At 36.3% G+C, this 22,945-nt stretch overlaps 1 protein-coding gene across 1 annotated transcript in view; it reads left to right on the top strand.

Moving 5' to 3' along the window:
* The window catches only part of RNF17 (ring finger protein 17), a 123,734-nt gene that overhangs the window by 8,478 nt on the left and 92,311 nt on the right, over positions 1 to 22,945 (top strand). Inside the window, exons 3-9 of the mRNA XM_020968779.2 lie at positions 1,074 to 1,165; positions 13,104 to 13,215; positions 14,060 to 14,140; positions 18,780 to 18,880; positions 20,134 to 20,305; positions 22,016 to 22,092; positions 22,320 to 22,394. Of these exons, the coding sequence (XP_020824438.1) occupies positions 1,074 to 1,165; positions 13,104 to 13,215; positions 14,060 to 14,140; positions 18,780 to 18,880; positions 20,134 to 20,305; positions 22,016 to 22,092; positions 22,320 to 22,394 (710 nt within the window). The remainder of the gene's footprint in view (positions 1 to 1,073; positions 1,166 to 13,103; positions 13,216 to 14,059; positions 14,141 to 18,779; positions 18,881 to 20,133; positions 20,306 to 22,015; positions 22,093 to 22,319; positions 22,395 to 22,945) is intronic.

The following is a 22,945-nucleotide window of genomic DNA, read 5'->3' as shown; positions in this document are numbered from 1 at the left end:
GCCTGGTGTCAGGAAGTCTTGAATTCATATCTATCTTCAGACACTTTAAGAGCTGCGTGATTCTGGGCAAGTCGCTTTACATCTGTTTGCCTTACTATCCTCAACTGTAAAATGGGGATAATAGCATCCACCTTGCAATGTTGAGAGGATTAAACGAGATGATATTTGTAAAAACGCTTAGCTCAGTGTCTGCTACATACAAGGGCATTGTATAAATGTTTATTCCCTTTCCTTTCCCCTACTAAGTGCGACATATTGAATATAAGAACACAAACCTAGCTTTCTTGGCACTTGGTCTGCTAGAGGGAAATAACATTAACACAGATAAGAAAATATGAAATATCTAAAACTATTTTCTAGGGAGTAGGGCAGTAGCAACTGAGGAGATCCAAATAGGCCTCATCTAGGAGGTACTCTCAAGCTGATCCTTGAAGGTAACTAAGGCTTTTATAGGACTAAGGAGAGGAGGTGTAGTGCATTCTACAGTGCGTTTCTGTGCAAAGGCGCAGAAATGAAAAACATGTTATGGACAGAGAACAACAAATAGGTCAGTTTGACTGGAATGTAAAGAAGTTGATTAGTTATGAGCCTGGAAAGGTAGGCTGAATCCAGCTTGTCTATAGCTTTAAATACTAAAGAGGATTTTCCCTAGGTCACACAGAGTAGACAAGAAGGACTTAAGTTCAAATACCATAAATAAGTCCATCACTGAGTTTTTCTATTGTATCTTCCGTCTTATTTTGTATCTCCAGATTTTTTTTTTATTTCCATTTTTCTTATATTCTGTATCTTTCAGATCAGCATTTGGAGGTTCAGTCTGTGTGTTAAATGACAGAGGAGCACTGTTTTATACATATTCACTGTATTCTAATTCTTTGAAAATTATAGACATGTCTCATTATATATTCCTTGCAGTTTTAATCTAGGATTCAGTATTGTAAATTATTTCTACCTTCTGATTTGTATTCTAGAGTCTCATTTAGAAATGAAAATTTACCGTGTAATTTTTGGCGTTATTAAAGAGAAAAGTATTTGCTGCCACTAAAAACTACATTTTTTTTTCTATTTAAAAGGCTATTACAACTATAAATAGAAGACAAGGATACTACCCTTTAGATGGGTATATTGAAGAAGATGCTTGTGAGGAAAAGTTTCAGCCTAAAAAGTATGTTTCTTTGAAGGTTTTTGAAATTCTAAAATGGGCTATGTGAGCACTTGAATTGAGAAAGCTAAAATTCCTTTCAAAAAATATTAGGCCAACGAAATGTTTACCACGTACTTAACTTTCTTTAATGTTTTTAGTCATTGCAGATTTGCTTATAGAGGGTGTTCTTGCTTAGGCTTGTTCTCAGCTGTTGATAGTTGTCACTGACAATAAAGGGAGCAAAGCTGGCTGTTCATTTGCAGGGAATAACAAAATACAAGGCTTTCCAAAACAACAAGGGGAAAGCTGAGAGAGTTAAACAGGACCCCAGTCCTAAGGAAAGAATGAAGGAAAGAGCAGAACCTCTTGGGAAACAAGATTATCTGGTTTTTTCTTTCTGGCTGTATAGAGTTTAGTATAGTAGTAGGAATTGAGAACAAAAAAAAGCATGGGGATGAGAGAAGAATAGGAAAAAATGGGAAATGACTTAAACATGCTCTTATAAGCATAGTATATATATATGTATAAGAGGAAGAAGAGTGACCTAGAATACAACTGTGTTAGAACTCAACTAGATGCATACCATGTTTGCTACTTTATTGATTACCATAGTTACTCCTGTTTTCAGTTTGATCCTTTTCTAATTTCTCATGGTTACCTGTGGTGGCATAGAGGTATAATTTAGTTTTCTTGAAGTTTTTCCATTTTAAATACCCAAAAAGTACAGCCTGCAAAAATTTCTCCATTCTTACTTCATGCCTACTATAATACCTTATACTTACATAAAACCTTTAACTTTTCTTTTTTAAATTATTATTAACTCTTTTAAAAGTTACAGAAATGGGAAATGTGAGGAGGTAGAATCCACAATGAGTCTAAAAGGATAGGTCAGAATTGTACTAGCAGAGTTGGGAAGAAAGGGCATTTTCAGGATGAGGGAGCATTATCATGACACCCAGCAGGAAATGAATCCGCATTTCAAAACTATGCTACATTTAGGGGCAGCGAGGTGGCACAGTGAATAGAGCTCTGGCCTTGGAGTCAGGAGGACCTGAGTTCAAATCCAGCCTCAGACACTTAATACTTACTAGCTGTGTGACCCTGGGCAAGTCACTTAACCCCTATCGTCTCACCCCCCCAAAAAAAATTTTTTTAAAAACCTATGCTACATTTAGCATGGTTTGTAGATTCTGCTTATTTATGTGGGGATGGAACTGAGACAGCTGGCTTTATCACATTAGAAGTGAATTATATTAATAGAGCTCTTTGGAGGTGCCTTTGCAGCCCCCAGTGAGGATTTTCCAAAAGCTGGTATATGAAGGAAGCCTTACCTCCTTCTCACATGTGAAAGGCACACACCGTGAAACCCTAGAAGGAGGTCCTTCGAACTGGATATTTTAAACTTGTGGAAAACATGACCCCAGCAGTCACTTATCAGATGTCTACAAATCTAAACTCTGGAGGGAGGGAGGAAGAGAATTCATATTCCTTTGTGGCAGCTTTGGCTACTAATTATGGGGGCCCTGAACTTTTAACTTTTCAAAGCTGTACTGTCTTTTGTGCCATAGTAAAGGATCACTTATAAGGAACTCGCCTTCCTGATAAATACAGTGACGTAAAACAATTAAGGCGTAACAAAAGACCTTATAATAATAGCTTATGTTTATATGGTTCTTTAAGGTTTATAAAACATTTTATATTTTCGATTTCATTTGATCTTTATAATAACCCTGGAGGTAGCTATTGTATCTGTTTTATATACCAGTAACCTGGGGCTCTGGTGACCCATGGCCATAGAGCTAGAAGACAATTTCAAACCTAGATCTTACTGACTCCAAATCCAGTACTCCAGCCTCAGTGCCTTACTGTTGCTCAGTTAAATACCTGAATAAATGGTATGGAGAATGTGCTGAACAGCATCAGAGTAGAGATGAATGTAAGCTAGCATAGTCATGAAGGAAATGTGACTTTAACATAGGTAGAATTTTGATGGGCCGAGGCAGTGAAGAGTCAGGGAGGATAGCTCTAAGGAAGTACTGACCATAGGTACCTCGAATGAAGGGTTAGTCTAGTGGACATCAGACAACCATCGGAATTGGTCAAACTGGAATTTTGGACCAGTTTGAAGGCTGTCACAGTGATCTAGGCATATGGTGTTGGCTTGACTCTTGGTGGTAGTAATGGGGATCAATGCAACAAATGGATATAGGTGGAAGAATATTAGCAGGACTTGGTAACTGACCAGAATGGGGGAGGTAGGAAGGAGAAAGGAGTCAAAAGTATGGTAAACTGGGAGATTTATGGTGTCAGACGCCTAAATGGTGTTTTCTGATGGTGTCAGAAATAGGGATTGGACAAGAAAATGAGTGTGGTTCTGGATGTGTTGAGTTGGGAGATGTTAGTAGACACCTCCCAGTTAGAAGTATCCAGCAGACTGTTAGAAATGTGGATCTGGAGCTTGGCAGAAAGTCCAGAGGAATCTTAGATTTGGGGATCATTCCCATAGCATTGATATTTGAAGCCACGGGTATAAGAAATAAGCTAATCGGAGAGAAAGCATATAGAAAAAAATAAAGTTAAAGATAGACCTTGGAAAATTCCTACATTTGAAGAAGAGCTTATAGAGAAAATTGCAGTTGCAGAAGTAGGAAAGAAAACAAGGAGAATATAGAATTATAGAATCTAAGAAAATGGAGGGTTTGGACAAGAAGACCTTCAAGGTTCCTTCTAGCTCTGAGAATTTCAAGGAGTCATTATGGGTAGCAGGGTAATTTTTCAGAGAAGTTGAGAATGAACAATAGGATCAATTATTAAGAATTTCTTAAGGGTTTCTATCCCAGGGGATAGATACAAAAACAAAATAAAAGTCCCTGCCTTCAAGGAATTTGTTATATCAGGCAACCACAGATTTTGAACTATTAGGGAGGGACATTAAATGTCATTCATTCCAGCTCTTTCGTTTGACACATGAAACTGAGACTCACAGAAAGGTTAAGTGACTTTACCAAGGCCATAATGTGCTGAGTGGCAGAACTGAGATTTAAACCCAGGGCCTGTTGACTCCAAATCTAAGGCTCTTGCCCCCTGCACCACAAGGCTAGAATGGGTACTTTCACAAGAATGGTAGTGGCAGAACTCAGATTCTGAGGTATTAGGGAATGAATTGGTGATAAAGTAGAGATGGTAAATGCCAGTTTCAAAAGGGAAAGAGTGAAAATAAAAGGGTGAAATGAGAGTTGTGTTTTTGTCTCTCATAAGCTTTGGTCACACATAGTCAGTTGTCTTTTGGTTATTTCAGACTAGCTATCCTGGGTATATCTCAAACTCAACATGTCCAAAATAAAACTCATTATCTTTCCCCAAAAACATTACCCTTCTTGAAAACTTCCCCATTTCTGACAAAGGCATCACTGTTTTTTCCAGTCTTCCAGGTTTGCAATTTTGGCATTATCTTGGGCTCCTCCACATTTTTAATCATTTGTCAAATATTTCCATTTCTACATCCATAGCATCTCTTACTTCCAGCCCCTTCTTTCTATTAATACAGTTACTACCTTGGTTGAGGCCCTCATCACCCCTTACTTTGAGGTTGATTATATCAGCTTCTTAACTGATTTCCCTGTTTTAAGTCTTTCCCCTGCTCCAGTGTACGCTCCACACTGCTGCCAATGATTTTCCTTAAGCCCAGATTTAACCGTGTTACTCTCTACTCATTAAATATCAACAGCTCTCTGTTGCCTCTGAGATTAAATATGAATTCCTCTGTTTAGCTTTTAAAGCTGTTACAACTTGACTTTAACTGTCTTTCCAGCTTCACTGAACATTATTCCTCCCTCAAGCACTCTGCCATCCAAATTAACCATCTCTGTTTTCACATCATATCATACTCCATTCATTTGATGGCTGTCCTTCATGCCTGAAGTGTACTCACTCTTCCACTCACCCTTATAGAGTTTCTTTCTTGAAGATTCAGCTGAAGCACCACTTAGTCACTTTCCTGATTCTCTGCAACTGCTAGTGTTCTTCCCAAACCACCTTGTATCTCAGGACATTGTATTTTCTTTATATTCATGTATGTACTTGTCTCCCCCATTAGAATTTAAGCTCCTTGAGAACAGGGATTTTTGCATACTTTACTTTTTATTCCCATTCCTGTTGCATAGTAGATGTTTATATGTTTGTTGATTGCTTTTAATTTCTCCCATACCAGTGGTATCAACCTCAAATAGAAACAGATCCCTGCCAGTTATATTTTAATCTGGTTTGGCTGCACTTGGGATTTTTGCTAGCCACATGTAGCCAGCTGTTTATGAGTTTGACATCTCTTCCTCACACTGATAAAATCGTAAGTCTGGAATGAACAAAAGAAAGACCTAAGCATATTTGGGAAATGATACAACCATAATATTTCAGAGGTGGAAGGACCTAAAGATAGTTTGACACAATCCCCCCCTCTCTTTATAAGAAATTAAGAAAGTTCAGCTCAGTCAGGAACTGGTTACTGGCAGAATTGAGGCTAGAACTCAGGAGTTAAACTTTTTGGTTAATTCTTACCCTTTTAACCAAAACTCTCCCAGTTGATTCTCCAGGCCATGGAGGTTTTCTCCATGGAACTTTTTGGGCTTAATAATAAAACTTGTTTATAAAGCTGTTTTCCTCAAAACAGCTCTTTGAAGTAGATATATAGATATTAAAAAAACACATTGTCTTCATTTTATGTATGAGAAGCTGAGACTCGTGAAGGTTGTGACTTGCCATGGGTCACTCAGCTTACACATTTAGCAGGTGGCAGAGCGAAGATTTGGTTCTAAATCCACTGTTCTTTCTAACATACATACATACATACATATACATACACACACATATATACACACACACACAATAAAATGTATATCTTAAGTAGCTAGCTGTAAAAGTTATTTTTGTTGATAGATGCCACTGTCTTATGTAAAATAGGTCTCAGCCAAAATTTTCAGAATTCTATATTTCTGATACCACAGAAAATAATCAGTTCTCAGTTTATCAGTTTTGCAAGTCAAAAATTGTTTTCCAAGTTTAAATGAAATAGACCCATTTTCCTTTCTCAGTAGTTTCTTAGGCCCTTATTTCAACTCTGATTTAACCTTCCTCCCTTTGCAGTCTCAGTCTCAGGTAACCATTTCATCTCAGTTCTACCTTGTCTCCTGCTCTTGAATCCTCTCTTCCCTTGTCACTGCTCTTCTTTTGACAAACCTCAGCCCTGGATTATCATTTCCACCTCTTCCATTAAAGTGGGATCCTAGGAGGGATTGTTCCCTCTTCCATTTTACTGACAGGCCACTGAACAAAGCTAAAGGAAGTCTGTAACCATGCTGAATGGGTATTTAACAAATTCATGTTACCCAGTCTCAGTTGGGTCCTCACTGCAGCAGAGTGGTACTTTTATTCTTACTTAATTGATTCCCTTACTCCCCAGGAAGCCATTCCAAACCTTCTCTTCCCTCCTCAGGTTTTCCATACTTCTTTCCCCTCTCACCTGAAGGACTTATGGAAGCCATTCAACATGAGCTTCCTGCTCTTCCTTATCTTTATCTCAGGACCCCCATGTTGTCATTTCTCACTCCTTCCCCTTCATCTCTGAAAAAGAGGTGGCTTCCTTGTCTGACTTAAGACTTTTTTTTTTTTTGGCCACTGCAAACTCTTCTCTGTTCCTTCCCATCTTCTCTTGATTACATTGTCAGTCACACACCCCTCCCCCACTTCAAATGCTTCTTTCTCTTATTTGCCAAATGTTCCTGAAAGATTCCTTCCCTACTGCCTACAAAGATGCCCAAGTCTCCTCAATTTTTATGAAACCTTAACTAGAACCTACCACCCCCTCAAAGTATCATCACATATGTCTCCCTTTTGCAGCTAAATTTCTTGAACAAACTTACTGCTTCTACTTCTTGCTTGTTTTCTCATTTTTAACTCTTTGTAGTCTGGTTTCTGACCTCATCACTCTCAACTGTAACTGCTCTCTCCAAAGTTACCAGTGATCTCAATATTGGCAAATCTCATGGCTTTTTCTCAGTCCTCATGCTTCTTAACACCTCTGATCCATTTGACACTGTTGACCACATATTCCTCCTAGAGATTCTCTCTCAGGGTTTATAGTGCTACTTCTTTCCTGGTTCACTTATCTGTCAGACTAGTACTTATCAGTTTTCTTTGCTTATGTATCATCCCTATCACCTTCCTTAACTGTGGGTTCACCCTAGAGGTCTGTTCTAGGCCCGCTTTTCTTCTCCCTTTTGTTCAGTCATTTCCTATTCTTCGTGACCCTGTGGACCATAGAACACCAGGCCCTCATGTGCTCCGCTATCTCTGTAAGTCTGTCAGAGTTTGTGTTGGTTGTTTCTATGATACCGTCTACCCATCTCATCCGGTGTCATCCCCTTTTCCTTTTGACTTCTATCTTTCCAACATCAGGGTCTTTTCCAGTGAGTATCTTCTTCTCCTTATGTGGCCAAAGTATTTAAGCTTCAGCTTCAGTATTTGACTTTCCAGTGAATAGCCTGAATTGATTTCTTTAAGTATTGACTGATTTGACCTCCTTGCTATGCAAGGGACTCTCAGAAGTTTTCTCCAGCACCACAGTTCGAAAGCATTGATTCTGCAGCACTCAGCTTTCCTTATAGTTCAACTCTCACAGCCATATGTTACTGTTGGAAAAACCATAGCTTTGACTGTATGGACCTTTGTCGGCAGTGTGATGTCTCTGCTTTTTAGTATGCTTTACAGATTTGCCATAGCTTTCCTTCCATGGAGCACTGTATTTTAATTTCGTGACTATAGTTGCCATCTGCAGTGATCTTTGAGCCAAAGAATATATAAAATCTGGCACTGGTTCCATTTCTTCTCCATCTGTCTACCAAGGAGTGATGGGACCAGTTGCCAAGACCTTAGATTTTTGGATGCTAAGCTTTAGGCCAGCTTTTAAACTCTCCTCTTTCACACTCTTCAAGAGGTTTCTTCATTCCTCTTCACTTTCTGCCATCAGAGTAGTACTGTCTGCATATCTGACATTGTTTCTATTACCCCTGGCAACCTTAATTCCAGCTTTCAATTTATCCAGCCTGGCATTTCATATAATGTACTCTGCATATAAGTTATGTAAATAAGGTGATTATATACAGCCTTGTCATACCCTTTTTCCAGTCTTACACCAATCAGTTCTTCCACATTGGGTTCTAACTGTTGCTTCTTGACCTGCATATGGGTTCCTCAGGAGACAGGTAAGATGATGTGGCACTCCCATCTCTTTGAGAACTTGCCACATTTTGCCGTCATACACACAGTCAAAGGCTTCAGTAGTCAGTGGGGAAGAGTAGATGTTTTTCTGGAACTTCCTTTGCTTTCTCCACAATCCAGTGAGTGTTGGCAATTTGGTCTCTAGTTCCTCTGCCTCTTTGAAAACCAGCCTGCTCTTCTGGTAATTCTTGGGTCATATACTGCTGAAGCCTAGGTTGCAAAATCTTAAGCATAACCTTGCTAGAGTGTGAAATGAGCATAGTTGTTCAGTAATTTGAACGTTCCTAAGCATTGCCCTTCTTTAGGATTGAAATGTAAACTGATCTTTTCCAATCCAGTGGCCACTATTGGATTTTCCAAATTTGTTGGCATATTGGGTACAGCACTCTAACAGCATCATCTTTTATAGTCTTAAATAGCTCAGCTGGAATTCCATGTTAGCAGTGCTTCCTGAGGCCCGCTTGACTTCATTCTCCAGGAAGTCTGGCTCTAGATCAGTAAGCATTTCATCCTCTTATTGGTGGTGTTAGCATCTTTCTTATGTAGTTCTTTTGTGTATTCTTGCCACCTCTTCTTAATCTCTTCTGCTTCTGTTAAATCCCTGCTATTTTTGTCTTTTACCATGCCCATTTTTGCACGAAACTTTCCCTTGATAATCTCTAATTTTCTCTGGAAGAAGAGATCTTTTGTCTCTCGCAGTATGCTGTTTTCTTCTGTTGCTTTGCATTGTTCACTTAAGAGAACTTTCTGGTCTCTCCTGGCTATTCTCTAGAACTCTGCATTCAGTTGTGTATATCTTTCTCCTTCTCCTTTACCTTCATCTTTCTGTATTTCCTCAGCTATTTGTAAAGCCTCATCAGGCAGCCATTTTTCTTTTTTTGCTCTTTTTTTTCCTTTGGAATGTTTTTTTGTTTTGCTTCCTGTGCAAAAAATTATGAACTCCTGTCCATAGTTCTTGTACTCTATCTTCCAGACCTCAGCCCTTAGACCTATTCATCACCTGCACTTCATATTCTTAAGGTCATACCTAGATGATCTGATGATTTTCCCTACTTTCTTCAATTTAAGTCTGAATGTTACAATAAGAAGCTCTTGATCTAATCTAGTCAGCTCCAGGTCTTGTTTTAACTGACTATATAGAGCTCCTCACCTTTCACTGCAAAGTATATAATTGATCTGGTTTCTATATTGACCCTCTGGTGATGTCCATGTGTAGTTGCCTTTTGGGCAGTTGAAAAAGAAAAAAAAGTTTGTTATGACCTATGAGTTATTTTGACACACTTATATTAGTCAATGCCCTGCTTCATTTTGTGCTCAAAGGCCAAACTTGCCTGTTGTTCCATTTATCTTTTGATTTCCTACCTTAGCATTCCAATCAACTATGATGAATGTGGCATCTTTTTTTGGGGGGGGTGTTATTACTAGAAGATGGTGGCAGTCTTCATGGAACTGATCAACTTTGGCCTCTTAGGGAATCAGTTTTTAGAGCATAGACTTGTGTTACACTGATGTTAAATGATTTGCCTTGGATTCGAACAGATATCATTCAGTCCTTTTTTGAGCTTATACCCCAGTTCTGCTTTTCTCATCCTTTTATTAACTATGAGGGCTATTCTACTTCTTTTAAAGGAATTCTTGCCCGTAGTAGTATGTGTTGTAATCATCTGAATTTAACTTACTCATTCCCATCCATTTAAGTTCACTGACAACTAATTTATCAATATTTAATCTTTCCATCTCCTTTTGGACTCTATCAGCTTACCTTAGTTCATGGATCTTACATTCCAAGTTCCTGTGCAGTATTGATCTTTACAGTCTCAGACTTTCTTTTCATCTCTACGTCTCTAGATACATCCACATCTGAGCTTGCTTTTGGCTTTGGCCCAGCCACTTCATTAGTACTAGAGCTACTTGTAGTTGTCCTCTGCCTTTCCCCAGTAGTGTATTGGACACTTTCCAACCTGAGGAACTCATCTTCTGATATCTCTTATATCCAATCCATAGGGTTTTCTTGACAAATACTGGAGTGGTTTGCCATTTCCTCCTCCAGTGGATGGATCACCTTTTGTCCCTCTATATCTTGGTAATATCATCTGATTGCATGGGTTTAACTATCATCCCTGCAGAGATGACACACCTGTATGCAGCGCTGTTCTCTCCTTTGAGCTTCAGACTTGCATCACCTGTTACTTGTTTGCCGTTTTAACCTGAATGTCTTAGAGACATCTTTTACTCAACATGTCTAAAACTGAATTCATCTTTCCCCCTAAACCTTCCTCTCTTTCATATTTTCTGTTTCTGTCAAACACACTACAATCCTTCCAGTCTCTGAGATTTATAATCTTGATGTTGTTTTGTATTCCTCACCCTCCTTCACCTCACATTTAATCAGTTGCCAAATCTTGCTATTCCTACCTTAATACCACTTCTTGCCTCCAATCCCTTCTCTTTACTCATACAATTATTACCTTAGTTCAGACCTTCATTACCTTTGATCTAGATTATTGCAACATTCTCCTAATTGGTCTTCCTATTTTGAGTTTCTTTCTACTCCAGTGTACGTCCACACTGCTGTTGAAGTGATTTTCCTTAAGCCTAGATCTGACCATGTCCAGAGGCTTCCTGTTGCCTCTGGGATCAAATATGAATTTTTCTATTTAGCTTTTAAAGTTATATATGACCTGGACCCCAACCTATCTTTCCTGCCTCCGTAGAAATTATTTTCCTTTTTTGTACTCTGCAGTCTGGACAAATTGAACTCCTCTGTTTCATACCCATGGCATTCCAGGTCCCACCTCTTTGCCTTCATAAGTAGCCATTCCAAATACCTGGAATGCATTCCTTCTTTACCTCAGATTCTCTTTAAGATGGGACCCAGACACTATCTTCTGCATGATGTTTTTCTTAATCTACCCCTCTCCTCAACTGCTAGTGCCCTCCCTTCCACAGTACTTACACATACATACATACATACATACATACATGCATACGTATGTGTAGGTATATGTATTTACATATATATATGTTCATTAACTTCATATTTATGATATATATGTTATATCTATATTTTAATGGTGTCTACCCATTAGAATGTAAGCTCCATGAACATAGGGATTATTTGTTTTTTTATATTTGTATCCTCATTACCCATTATAGGTACTTTAAAAATACTTGTGGGTTGATTGGGTTATTTAACTTTTAAATGATTGACCTATGATAATTTGCTCAAGAAAATTTAATGAGGGAGGCAACATTACAATTGAAAGAACTCTGTCCAGAAGAGGATCTTTGTCGTAGCTCTCTTCTTCATACAAGCTAAAGGAACCTTGAACAAATTGATGTACTAACACTCCTGTTGTCTCATCTGTCAAATGAGGAGGTTTGAGTATTGATATTTAAAGTCCTTTGGATATATATAAAGTACAGGTTGTCATAGTTCCAAAAGCATACTGGACTTGGAACCTAGAAGATCTGGGTTTGAATTGTTTCTTTGACCACTAGTTGTGTAACCTCTCTTTCCCCATCTGCAAAATGGGGATAATCATTCCTATAGTAATAATAATAAAATCCTTTTCCACTTGAATATTTTATGATATACTAGTTTTTGAATACAGAGTAGGTTTCCTGTCTGTTTTATCTTGTTTTATGAAGTATACAACATTAGATTACACTGGACATGCATATGTACACTTTCTGTAGCTATATATGTGTGTGTGTACTATGAACACTTATTATTTGAACATAACTTATTTTTATATAATATGGATATTTTTTACTTTTCACTTCTCAAGAATATGTCATTATTGAACATGATGGTCCTTTCTGTAGAAGATAATTATGTTTATAACCACGATTCATAGAATATCTAATAAATTAGGAGGTGAAGCTAAAAGAAGCCCATTTTTATCAGATTTCTTATTTGGGTCCTTCTAGAAATTCCTTTATTTTTCTCAGTATTTTTATTTGAGTGGTGATCTGTACCTCTGTTATCTATATAGTTGAGTATCAGAGGCAAGGAGAAGTAACGATCCTTTCTTTCATTTTTTGTGTCTTTTTCAGTGTTTAGTATAATATGTATAATGAGGCAGCTAGTTGGTGCTGTGGATAGAGCACTGGGCCCTGAGTCCAGGAAAACCTGTTAAAATACAGGCTCAGACACTTAACAGCCCTGTGACCCTGAGCAAGTCACTTTAACCTTTGTTTGCCTCATCTTCATCATAAAATGGGAATAAAAACAGCACCTACCTCCCAGGGGGTTGTGAGGATCAAGTGAGATAATATTTGTGTTAGGCACTGAGCTAAGTGCTTTTTATATACTAGGAGCTATGTAAATGCTTGTTCCCTTTCTCTTCCCTTCCCATGTCTTATCCGTGGTACACACTTAGTGTTTTTTCAGTTAAACGGTTAATCTCATTTTGAATTTTTTTCCAGTTCCAATAAGAATTCGATTTAATCTATTAAAATAAAATCCTTATGTAGAAGGAGAATTTAGTTTCTCATGTTCTTATCTTCAATTAGCACAATTTAGTATCAATTATATGTATCCTTACAAGCCATACCAAGGATTATTTAAAATGAATAATGTAGAAATCAGTGAGTAGTATCTTAGAAGCTTGAAGTTGTTATTTTAAAGGAATATTGGTTTACATACATATGTTAATAAATTTCTTTCTATGCCCTTTTTCAGGATAAAGAATTGTTCTCAGGATTTCAAGAAGACGGTTGGTCAGCAGATTGTTGGTTTAGAAAATTCATCCACTCTCCACAGTCCTATTCTGAACCCATCGGCAGTTGTGACAGTATGAAAAATGTTATTTTCTTAGAATGGATACAGGCAAATGTTTTCATTCTGTCTCTTGGCTTATTTCATCTCTTATTTTTAGCTATCTGGTACCTTAGTGGTTTTCATTTTTTAAAAATTGCTGTGTTTCTGTTTCCTTAACTATGTTTTTCTCCATTCGAATTTTCTTCCCCCACCTCTAACCTACCTTATTCTTACCTTACTATTTGCTTTTTTAAGGTTTTTTTTTGTTTGACCTTCTAACTTCTTTTTTTCTTCATTTCTCTTTCATTGTCTTCTCTATAGCCTATATAAGCCATGCTTTCCAGAATATAGATGTTAAAGTATAAACTTCTAAAGCCCTAAGTACATTCTTTTTATTCTTTATTTTTGGTTTTTAAAAATCTCTACCTGCATTTTTGAGAGGGTAGGAAATCTGATCTTTAATCCAAATAATCTTAACTCTAATGTAAAATGTCTTGATTTTATTTTTTAAGGAAAAAATCAGCTATATAATATTGGACAAGAAACTTAACTTTTCTAGGCCTTAGTTTTCTGTGAAGTATTTGGCCTACATGGTCCTCAAAGTTCCTTCCAACTTTAATCCTGTAATGCTGTAAATTCTGTTTTAGTTTAGTGTCACCAATAACCAACCCCAAAACCCTATTGTGATGTCATTATATGTTAGTGCCAGGCAAATTTACTTAGTTTCTCTATTTCCATCCTTTATTATCATGTATTTTGATATCTGAAATTTGATGGTTTTTTTACCCTCTTAAAACAGTAGTTCATAGGTGAATATGATGTTGTAATATCAATTGTGCTGCTTTTTACTATTAGGAAGTTATTTTATTTCCCCTTAGGAAACTAAAACAACACAAGAAATAGATGAAGCTTTGAAGATAGCTGGTTATAATTTTGAACAATTAAGTGCCACAGAAAAGGTAAGCTAAATAGATGTTGGTTATTGTCCCTGTCATATAAAGTATTCTTGTTTTTATGGATTAAAAAAGGCGTATGAAAAAGGTATACACACACACACACACACACACACACACACAGTTCCTCTCACGTTCCCATTTTGATGTGGCACTAACCAAAATAGAGTGTATGTATTTTCACACGAGCAAATTTCACCTCAGCCATTATTAGGTCTTAGCTGAGATTTTGTATAATTCAGTAGTATCTCTGTACATGCAAATACTTCATAGGAAATACTCCCCTCAATAAGCTAACAGGCTGATTAGTAGAATATTATTGATATCCAGAAAGAAATGAACATGCTTTTTTGAGGCTTCCATTTGTGGACTTCATAATAATAATTCAGTATTTTTTTAAAATGTCCAAAACTCATACAAAATGCTTTATTCCTTGATTTTGGATGCGTGATGAACTTGAGGTATTATTGTAGGAGAGCAGTTGCAATTGGAATTTTTTCCACAAATCATTGAACATACCTACTGATTATGCCTAGCATTTTGTGAATAGGTACATCATGGCGTAGAAGGAATAAATACTGTCGATGGTAATATCTGTCAACAAAATCCATCTTTTTCCTGAATGCCAGGCAGAAGAAGCAAGAGGAAATAGAAAAGAAGAAATAGAAGGAATAAATGCTAATCCACTGCAGTGGTAGTCATATGTGCTTATAGGGGCAGTGAATAGCAGAGAAAAGAGCCAGTAAACAAATGAAAAAAGAGAAGAATTCTTTACCTTTAGGAACAGAAAGCCCTCTGATTTCTAACATAGCATCTTCTAAACTAGTTTGGACATAGAAATTTTTTTCCCTTGGAATTTGCTAACAATGCCCATGAATAAAGAAAATTGTGGTGTAAAATGAAGAAAATTTTGAGCCTATTATACTGAAAATTACTCTCTAATTAGTTGGTTTTTTATACATAATTTCATATTTTAAAGGAGAAAATACTACAGAAAAATCCTATTCACAATATGTAGCAGCTTAGGAACTAATACTTTATAAGCATTACTGCTACACTGGAAGAACATTAAAGAACAACTCTTTGTTATTATAGAGAAGCAGAGAGAGATTTGGGTGCAGAAGAGATGAAATCCAGACTCAGATACTTACTGTTACCTTAGGCAAGTCACTTAACCTCTGCCTCAGTTTCCTCATCTGTAAAATGGGGATAATAATAGACCCTACCTCACAGCATTGTTGTGAAGATAAAAAGATATTTATTAAGTGCTTGGCACACTGCCCAGCATAGCATATGATAGGTGCTCTATAAATGTTAACTGCCATTATCGTTAGCCACTAAGAGAATCAGTGGTTCACGTTAAAGGTATATAGCTAGGAGAAAAGATACTGTATTCCTAAACACTAGTAGAACTAAGTCTGAGCAGATTTAATGTCTAATTTTTTTTTATTTACCTGCCTACCAATGATATCTACTTATCTGCAGGATGTTGGGCCAGGATGTTGAATATAAATTATTAAAAATTAGATTTTTATAGAAAATATATAGCATTAGAGCTTGCATTAACAAATTTGTTCTGCTAAAGCTTACAGTTTTTAATTTCTTTATCTTTACAATTCTACTTAAAAGTCAAATAATAGAGAACTTAAAACTATCTTAGTGTCGTGTGTTGGAGTGTTACCTATAGAGTAACACTTTAGAGTAAGCCTTTACGAAAATGCTCTTAACATGTATTTTTTTAACGGCAAAGGATATTTCTTCACACCCCAGTGCAAACAAACAGTGCAAGTGAGAAAGAATGGGCATAGGCTAGATAGGAGGTCCTTGTTATCCACACGCTGTGTTAATGGAAATAGTAAGTGAAGGTAACATTTTCCATAGTACTGACAAGTCAAAGTACACTGCTGTCAACAGTGAAAATGTTGGGATTGTTTTTTACCCCTGAAGGGCAAGAAAACCACTTTGGAAAAAAAAAAGACTGCTTTAGTGGTTAAGTCTTCAGTTTTTCAGGATTTCAGAGTTGGAAGGAACCTCAAAGGTCTTCTGGTCAAACTCAAATGCTAATCCCTTCTCAGCATCCTTCCCAACATGTCTCCACTTGATCTCCAGCAATGGAAAATTCACTACCTCCCCAGGTCTTCATTGTACTTTTTGAGAGCTCTCAATATTATAAAGCTTTTCTTAAATGGAGATGAAATCTGACTCTGAAAGTTGGACCTCTTCTCTCTTGGATCAAGCAAAACAAGACTAATTCCTCTTCTTCATGACAGCCCTTCAGATAGTTGACTCTTTCATGTATGTCTTCTTTTATTCAGGCAATGTCCTTAATTTTTTTGAATAGATCTTTATATGATTATTATTTTCTCAGTCTCATTCTCCTACCTCTGGACATGGCTTTAAGTAATAAATATCCTTCCTTACTCTCCAGTGTCTGGCAGAATGCAGCAGTGTTTTTAATGCCTTTGTTCTGAACATTCTGCTTTATTAAAGTACCGTGGATTAACTTTTTTAGCTACCATATCACACTGACTCATTCAGCTTGCATCCTCAAAATTTTCAGTCTTTTCCATAACAGCTAATTCTTTACCATGCCTCCTTTATCATGTGGTAGTGTGGTTACAGTGGAACCTCAGAATCTGGGTTCAAATCTTGCCTCATAGCTTGCATAACATTGGCCAAGTCATTTAACTTTTCTGAGCCTCAACTTCCCCACTTGTAAAATGAGCAGTTGGACCAGATAGCCTTTAAAGTCCCTTCAAGCTCTAAATCTATGAGCTTGTATACAGTTTTTTAACTCAAGTATAGAACTTTTATCTATTATTAAATTTTATCTTAACTCATTGGCCTATTTCTCTAGCCAAGATGTTTTTAGATAATGATTCTCTGTAGTATTTTACTTATCTCCCCTAGCTTCATGTTAGAGCCCTTTTGTACCACCTACAATACTATTGTTTATCCGTATTTGAGCCACTTGTATTTAGCAGATGATCAAAAAGTAAGTTGATAGGATTTTTTTTTGTTTTCGTTATTGTTTTTCAAGAAAGTCCCAGGTCAACTACTAAGGTCAGTACCCAATTAGTCCTATATCCCACATTATGAAAATCCTCTACATAGCATTTATTGATGTTCATAATAGCAGTGCTAAATGGTAGGGTGGTCTGGTTTTGTTTTTCAGAACTTTAACATATTGCCAATATACTATATTAAGGAAAGGAAACACAAGTGTTAGATTTCCATTTTTTTTAAAGTTTACAGAATTCCTGAACCTAAAGGATTTCCCATAGTGATCTGGAAAAAAATTGGTTATCCAGAACAAACATTCCTTGAGGCATTCCCACTAGAGATGAATGGTTTTACTCTTCTCTTAGACAGAAGATAGAAAATCACAAGACACCATGATAGATCAGTCCCAAATTTTGATTGATCTCTTTTACCAAGTTTATTTGTACATACTGTCAAGTATTCAAGTTATTGGATCTAGAAAATTAGCATCAGAGTTGAAAAATAAATCTAGATAGACTTTTCTAGAATAGTTGAATGTTCATGTCCTTTCCACCCCACCCCATGATGACTTAAAAGGAAAGTAATAAATAATTTCTCGATTATGATCCAGCCTACTTTTATCCTGTTCAATTCTTTAATTAGTTCATTGTCTACCTACAGTACCTTTCCAGGATTTTGTGTCCTAATTAACTCAGTGTGCTATCCATCCAACTCTGTGTTGTCATTGGAAATAAGCATTCTTTATATACTTGTTTTTTCCTGAAAGAATCACCACGCTTGTGTCACCTAAACAGACATGGATCTCATTGAGAAGCCTTTCTGGAACTCCAGGGCTTAATTCAATGAATACAGTGCAAGTAGGAACAACTGGAGAACCTCCCCAGCTAAATTCTTGAATTTGTAAAAATGGTCTATTTTTATGCTGCACCTCTCTTCTCAGGGCACTTCTGTTTCTTCAAATCTCAGAACATCCTTATCTCAAAATTGTAAGTGAGCCAGAGGGCAGTAGAAAAATATCATTGGTGAGCATGAGCCCCATTCAGTGTAGAGATATAACTTTATACAACACCTGGTACTTACTCAAAAGCTCTTAAAAATGCTTTCAGACTTGGATTCAGATCCTAAATCAGTCATGACTTAGGCCTTTAACAAGTGAGTTCACCTCCCTGGGCCTTGGTCTCTTGTATGTAAAATGGGCTAGATGATCTTCAAGTTCTCCCCATCTCTATGTGCATGACTCTTGACTCTCAGTAATCTGTGAATTATACTGTCTGCATAAGAAGTATTGAAAAGATGTCACTAAAGAGATGTTTGACTCAAAAAAGGAAATAGGTTGGTCACGTGATGAGAGCAGGGAGTAACAAACTGCCAGAAGGTTAAAATTTCATGGATATATTAACTTGGAGGTCTCTACCACATTGGATATACCCTATATAAAAGATTTATAGAAAATAAATTTATGCAGCTTAAAGTATAGGCAAGTTGTGATTTACCTTCGTGGAACTAAGTGCCTACCCATCAATAGGGATAAATCTGATCTAGGAAACAGCAGTTGTTTACTTTTTTATGATGATGTTGTGAAAGACTTACCCTGTGTAAAGATAAATTGTTAACTTTACAAATATTTTTTAAAAACAACTAGATGCTAGAATGCCTAGAAAACCAAACAAAACAAGAAACAGACTGCATTCTAGAGGTTCTTGAGGAAAAATTTCATCAGCTTTTTACTTCACTCAAGTCGAGGTAAGCAAACTTCTAGAACGTTCAGTTGGTCAAAATAACAAATTTTTAAAGTTAAGATAATGTCTTGACTAAAGAAAAAGAAGTTGCCATTGTGATGTTCACCTTTAATTAGATGTTATCTTATGTTGTAATTTAAAATGAGTACACTTGTCAGAAATCATACCTGGACCTTGATGCCAAAACTAACCTCAAACAAGGTGAATCCATATGTGAAGTTCTGATGTATTCTCCTTTCCTTATTCTTTGTATCCTTTTTCAAAATAAATTTGTATTGATATTTTTCGTTTCTACTTTGCCCAAACTTCCCCCCATATAGTCTTCCGCCTCTCTTTATCCAGAGAGCCATCTCATATAACAAATAATTTTTTTTTCAGAAAAAAGGGGGAGGGAGAAAAAATAACAGCAAAACTGGAAAAAAAATCTGACAGTGTTATGTTCCACAGCTGTAGATGCTCTTGCCCTAGTCCTCTGTCTGAAAAGGAATGAGGGAGGGAAGTATTTTTATTTCAATCTTTGGGGCCAAGATTATTCTTTGTAGTTTTACAACATTGATTTTTGTTATGTGGTGCTGGTTCTTTTCATTTACCTTATCATTGTCTTGTATATTCTTTTCTTGGCTCTTAATTCCTTGTTTTGCATCATTTCATATGTATTTCAAGCTTCTCTGTATTCTTCGTGTTCACCACTTGTTATAGCACCGTAATAATATATTATATTCATGTACCATATAATTTGTTTAGTCATTCTCCAGTTGATGGGCATCTACTTTGCTTTCCAGTTTTTTGATATCACAGAAAGAGCTGCTATAAATATTTTGTGTATTTGGACCTTTGAAAAACATATGACCTTTTTCTTGACAAAGGTCTTTAGGAGTGTATTTAAAACACTGAGTTCCTAAGGAAACATGCAAGACTTGTGGAGAGACAAGTATACCTTTCAGTGTGTGAAGATTCTGTCAGATTAGAAACCTGTATGATATGGATCCTAATACCTTACATTTCTATAAAGCTTTATACTTTTATCAAAATTGTTTTTCCCTTGGGCTAAAGTTTTAATTTTTAGCTATAATATGTATTTATAGTAGAAATTGAGTGTATCATTCAAAGGAAATCTTTATGTAGAAGTAATTGCATGATACAGTTGTTAGCATCTAAAAATGGCTTTCTCAATATAAACTTTTTAAAAATCTGACACGGTTATTGAAAATTAAAATAAATCTAAATGCCTACAAAACTTTGTTATCTTTACTGAAGGAAAAGATGTCTGTATGAAGAAGTTGTAAGAAATACAGAGGACTATTTAGGTGATATCATAACGGCCAAAAAATACATTGAAGGGAAAAAAAATGATCTGGATGCAGCTATGAGAATAGCAAGAGAATTGAAAATGGCACCTTCCCTAAGAAAATATTGTGACTTGAATCAGGTAATTTTGAAAATTCATGTAAAATTAAATGTTTTTGTGGTGATTAATTTTGCATGTTTTTTGAAGCTAGAGGAAGTCTGGGAACATGATTTCATGATTAAACACGAAAATTGATTAAGACAATCAGCAAATCAGTCAGCAAACATTTATTAAGCACTTAGTTATAAGGCATTATCCTAAGCCTTGGACAAACTTTTCTTTTTCCTTTTTTTTTTTTTTTTGCCCCAACAAGCATTTTTTAAGGCTTTCTACATGCCGGGGACTGTGTTAAGCAGTTAGGGACATCAAAACAAATTTTAGAACAGTGCCTGTCATCAATAAGCTTATATTCTGCTGGGGCAGACAACAGATAAATATGTATTTATGCAGAATACATGCAAAATAGATTTTGATCCTAGTTTTCATCCTGGAACCTCTTGCCATTTGTAAGTTTTGTTGAGATCTCTAAGAACATAGATTATAAAACATATTTAACCTTTGTTAGTGTTACTGAGCAAAAAAACAATCTTCAAGATACTGCCTTGGGCGTATATACAACCAGCAAACCCAGCCCACAGTCTTTGGATACATTATGACATTATTGGGAGCACTGACTTCTGACCAGAAGAAACAGGGAAATTGTGTGTGTACATTCCTGCTCTGCCATAATAAATGACTGTTGGTTTGTTGATTTTCAGAAAAAGGGTGGGAGGGAGGAGTTGTGGGAGTTAGAATCAGTACCTAAGGAGAGAGAAATATCACTTGTATCCCCTTTTAACACTAGTCCAGAGACCCTTTCATTGTCTTAGCATGCCAGGAAACATGTTTTTAGCCATGTACTTTGTACTGTCATACAGCTGTGGTTTTGAAGTGGGGAGGATGGAGATAGCCTTTTGAGGTCACCTTGACATCGCAGTCAAAGAAATGGATAGTTAAAAGTTACTGGGGAGCAGCTAGGTGGTGTAGTGGATAGAGCACCGGCTCTGGAGTCAGGAGGACCAGAGTTCAAATCCCACCTCAGACACATAACCCTCATTAGCTGTGTGACCCTGGGCAAGTCACTTAGCCCCAATTGCCTCACCAAAAAGAAACAAAAAAATCAAAAGTTACTGGAACACCCTTGTTTCCTTAATCCTTTTAATTTTCTTTTATTTTTAGTGTGTATAGGTGTTCTTATTTGTTAAATTGAATTTAAAAAGGGCAGCAGGTAGTTCAGAGTACTAGGCCTGGAGTTAGGAAGACCTGAGTTTAAATCTGGCCTCAGATACTTCCTAACTGTGTAACCCTGGGCAAGTCATTTTACCTCTGATTTCTTGACAAAATGGATCCACTGGAGAAGGAAATGTCAAACTATTATGTTATCTTTGCCCAAAAAAACCCCAACTAGTGTCACAAAAGGTTGGACTCGACTGAATAGCAACAAAAATTGAATTAAATTCCTTTAACTTCCACAACTAGGTTATAAACTTAGGAGTGTTGACTGTCTCACATTTTTTTCATCTCCAATACCTAACAGTGAATTGTATCTATTAAGCACTCAGAGAATACTGATTTGATGATTAGCTGTGCTGGGTGTTCCCATCAGAAGGTGGAATGAATGTTGCCTCTTATTTTCCTTTGGAGATCTTACTTCTGTTTCACATTTTTCCCAGAAAACAGCCACACTTTTTTTCAAGAGAGCCGCCAGACTTAATTTCGTAAATTACTAATTGATATGTCTTTTAATTACAGATAATCCGCACTTTGAAGTTGGCATTTGAGAGTGAATTGTCAAAAGTGAGTTCTCTGAAATTCAGAAGCTTTCTCAGGTGAATAATTTTTTAGAAGAACACATAGCTATTAGATATTTTAAAATGCATGCTAGTTGAGTTTAAATTTGATCAGAAGTGATACATTGAACTTTTGGGGTTTTCCTAAGTAACTTAGTTACAATTATAAAAATTAGGAATTATTATTTTTGTCTTAAGTATTGGCTATTTATTTGTTTTTTAATCTGATGAAATTGATTAAAGTCCAACACGTTCTTTTTTTATAGGTTGAAAATGAATTGTAATGAAATTATCTGTATGTTTAAAAATATGGGGAAGATTGAATTTGAAGAAACTTCAAAGTAAGTCTTTTATTTTAGAATGGCAAAATAATTTTTCAGTCTGATATGGCCTATTTCACAGAATATGCCAAAAATTCATATGAAATGTGAGACATTGAAAGATTTACAATTTCATCATCTTTTTAGGTGGGTTAGAGATGCAGTGAATAAAGTGCAAGACCTGGAGTCAGACTTTAAAAATGTGTGACCCTGGGCAAATCACTCAGCTTCTGTTTGCCTCGGCTTCCTTGATTGTAAAATGAGGATAATAGCACCTACTTCATAGGGTTTTTGATAGGATTAAATAAGAGAATATTTATACAGTGCTTAACACAGAGCCTAGCACACAGTAGCAGCTTTATAAATGCTTATTCCTTTCCCCTTTGTGATTCTCGTCTGTCTTTACCAATAAATATAATCCCAACATAATGTAATAGAATACTGGAAATTATTTTAAAAATTTAAAAATGCGCTAAATTTTGTTAATGCTTTGAATTTAGCACTTCAGAGATCCTTTGTAAAATATTACAGAATGTAAAATACCACCAAAGAGACTGAGGGTAGGAATATCT

The sequence above is a fragment of the Phascolarctos cinereus genome, unplaced genomic scaffold (assembly GCF_003287225.1).
Source record: "Phascolarctos cinereus isolate Bilbo 61053 unplaced genomic scaffold, phaCin_HiC Scaffold_726;HRSCAF=1367, whole genome shotgun sequence".
In the NCBI taxonomy this organism is placed as follows: Eukaryota; Metazoa; Chordata; class Mammalia; order Diprotodontia; family Phascolarctidae; genus Phascolarctos; species Phascolarctos cinereus.
Note: the sequence above shows the minus strand (reverse complement) of the source record. Positions and strands in the feature narration are given on the sequence as shown.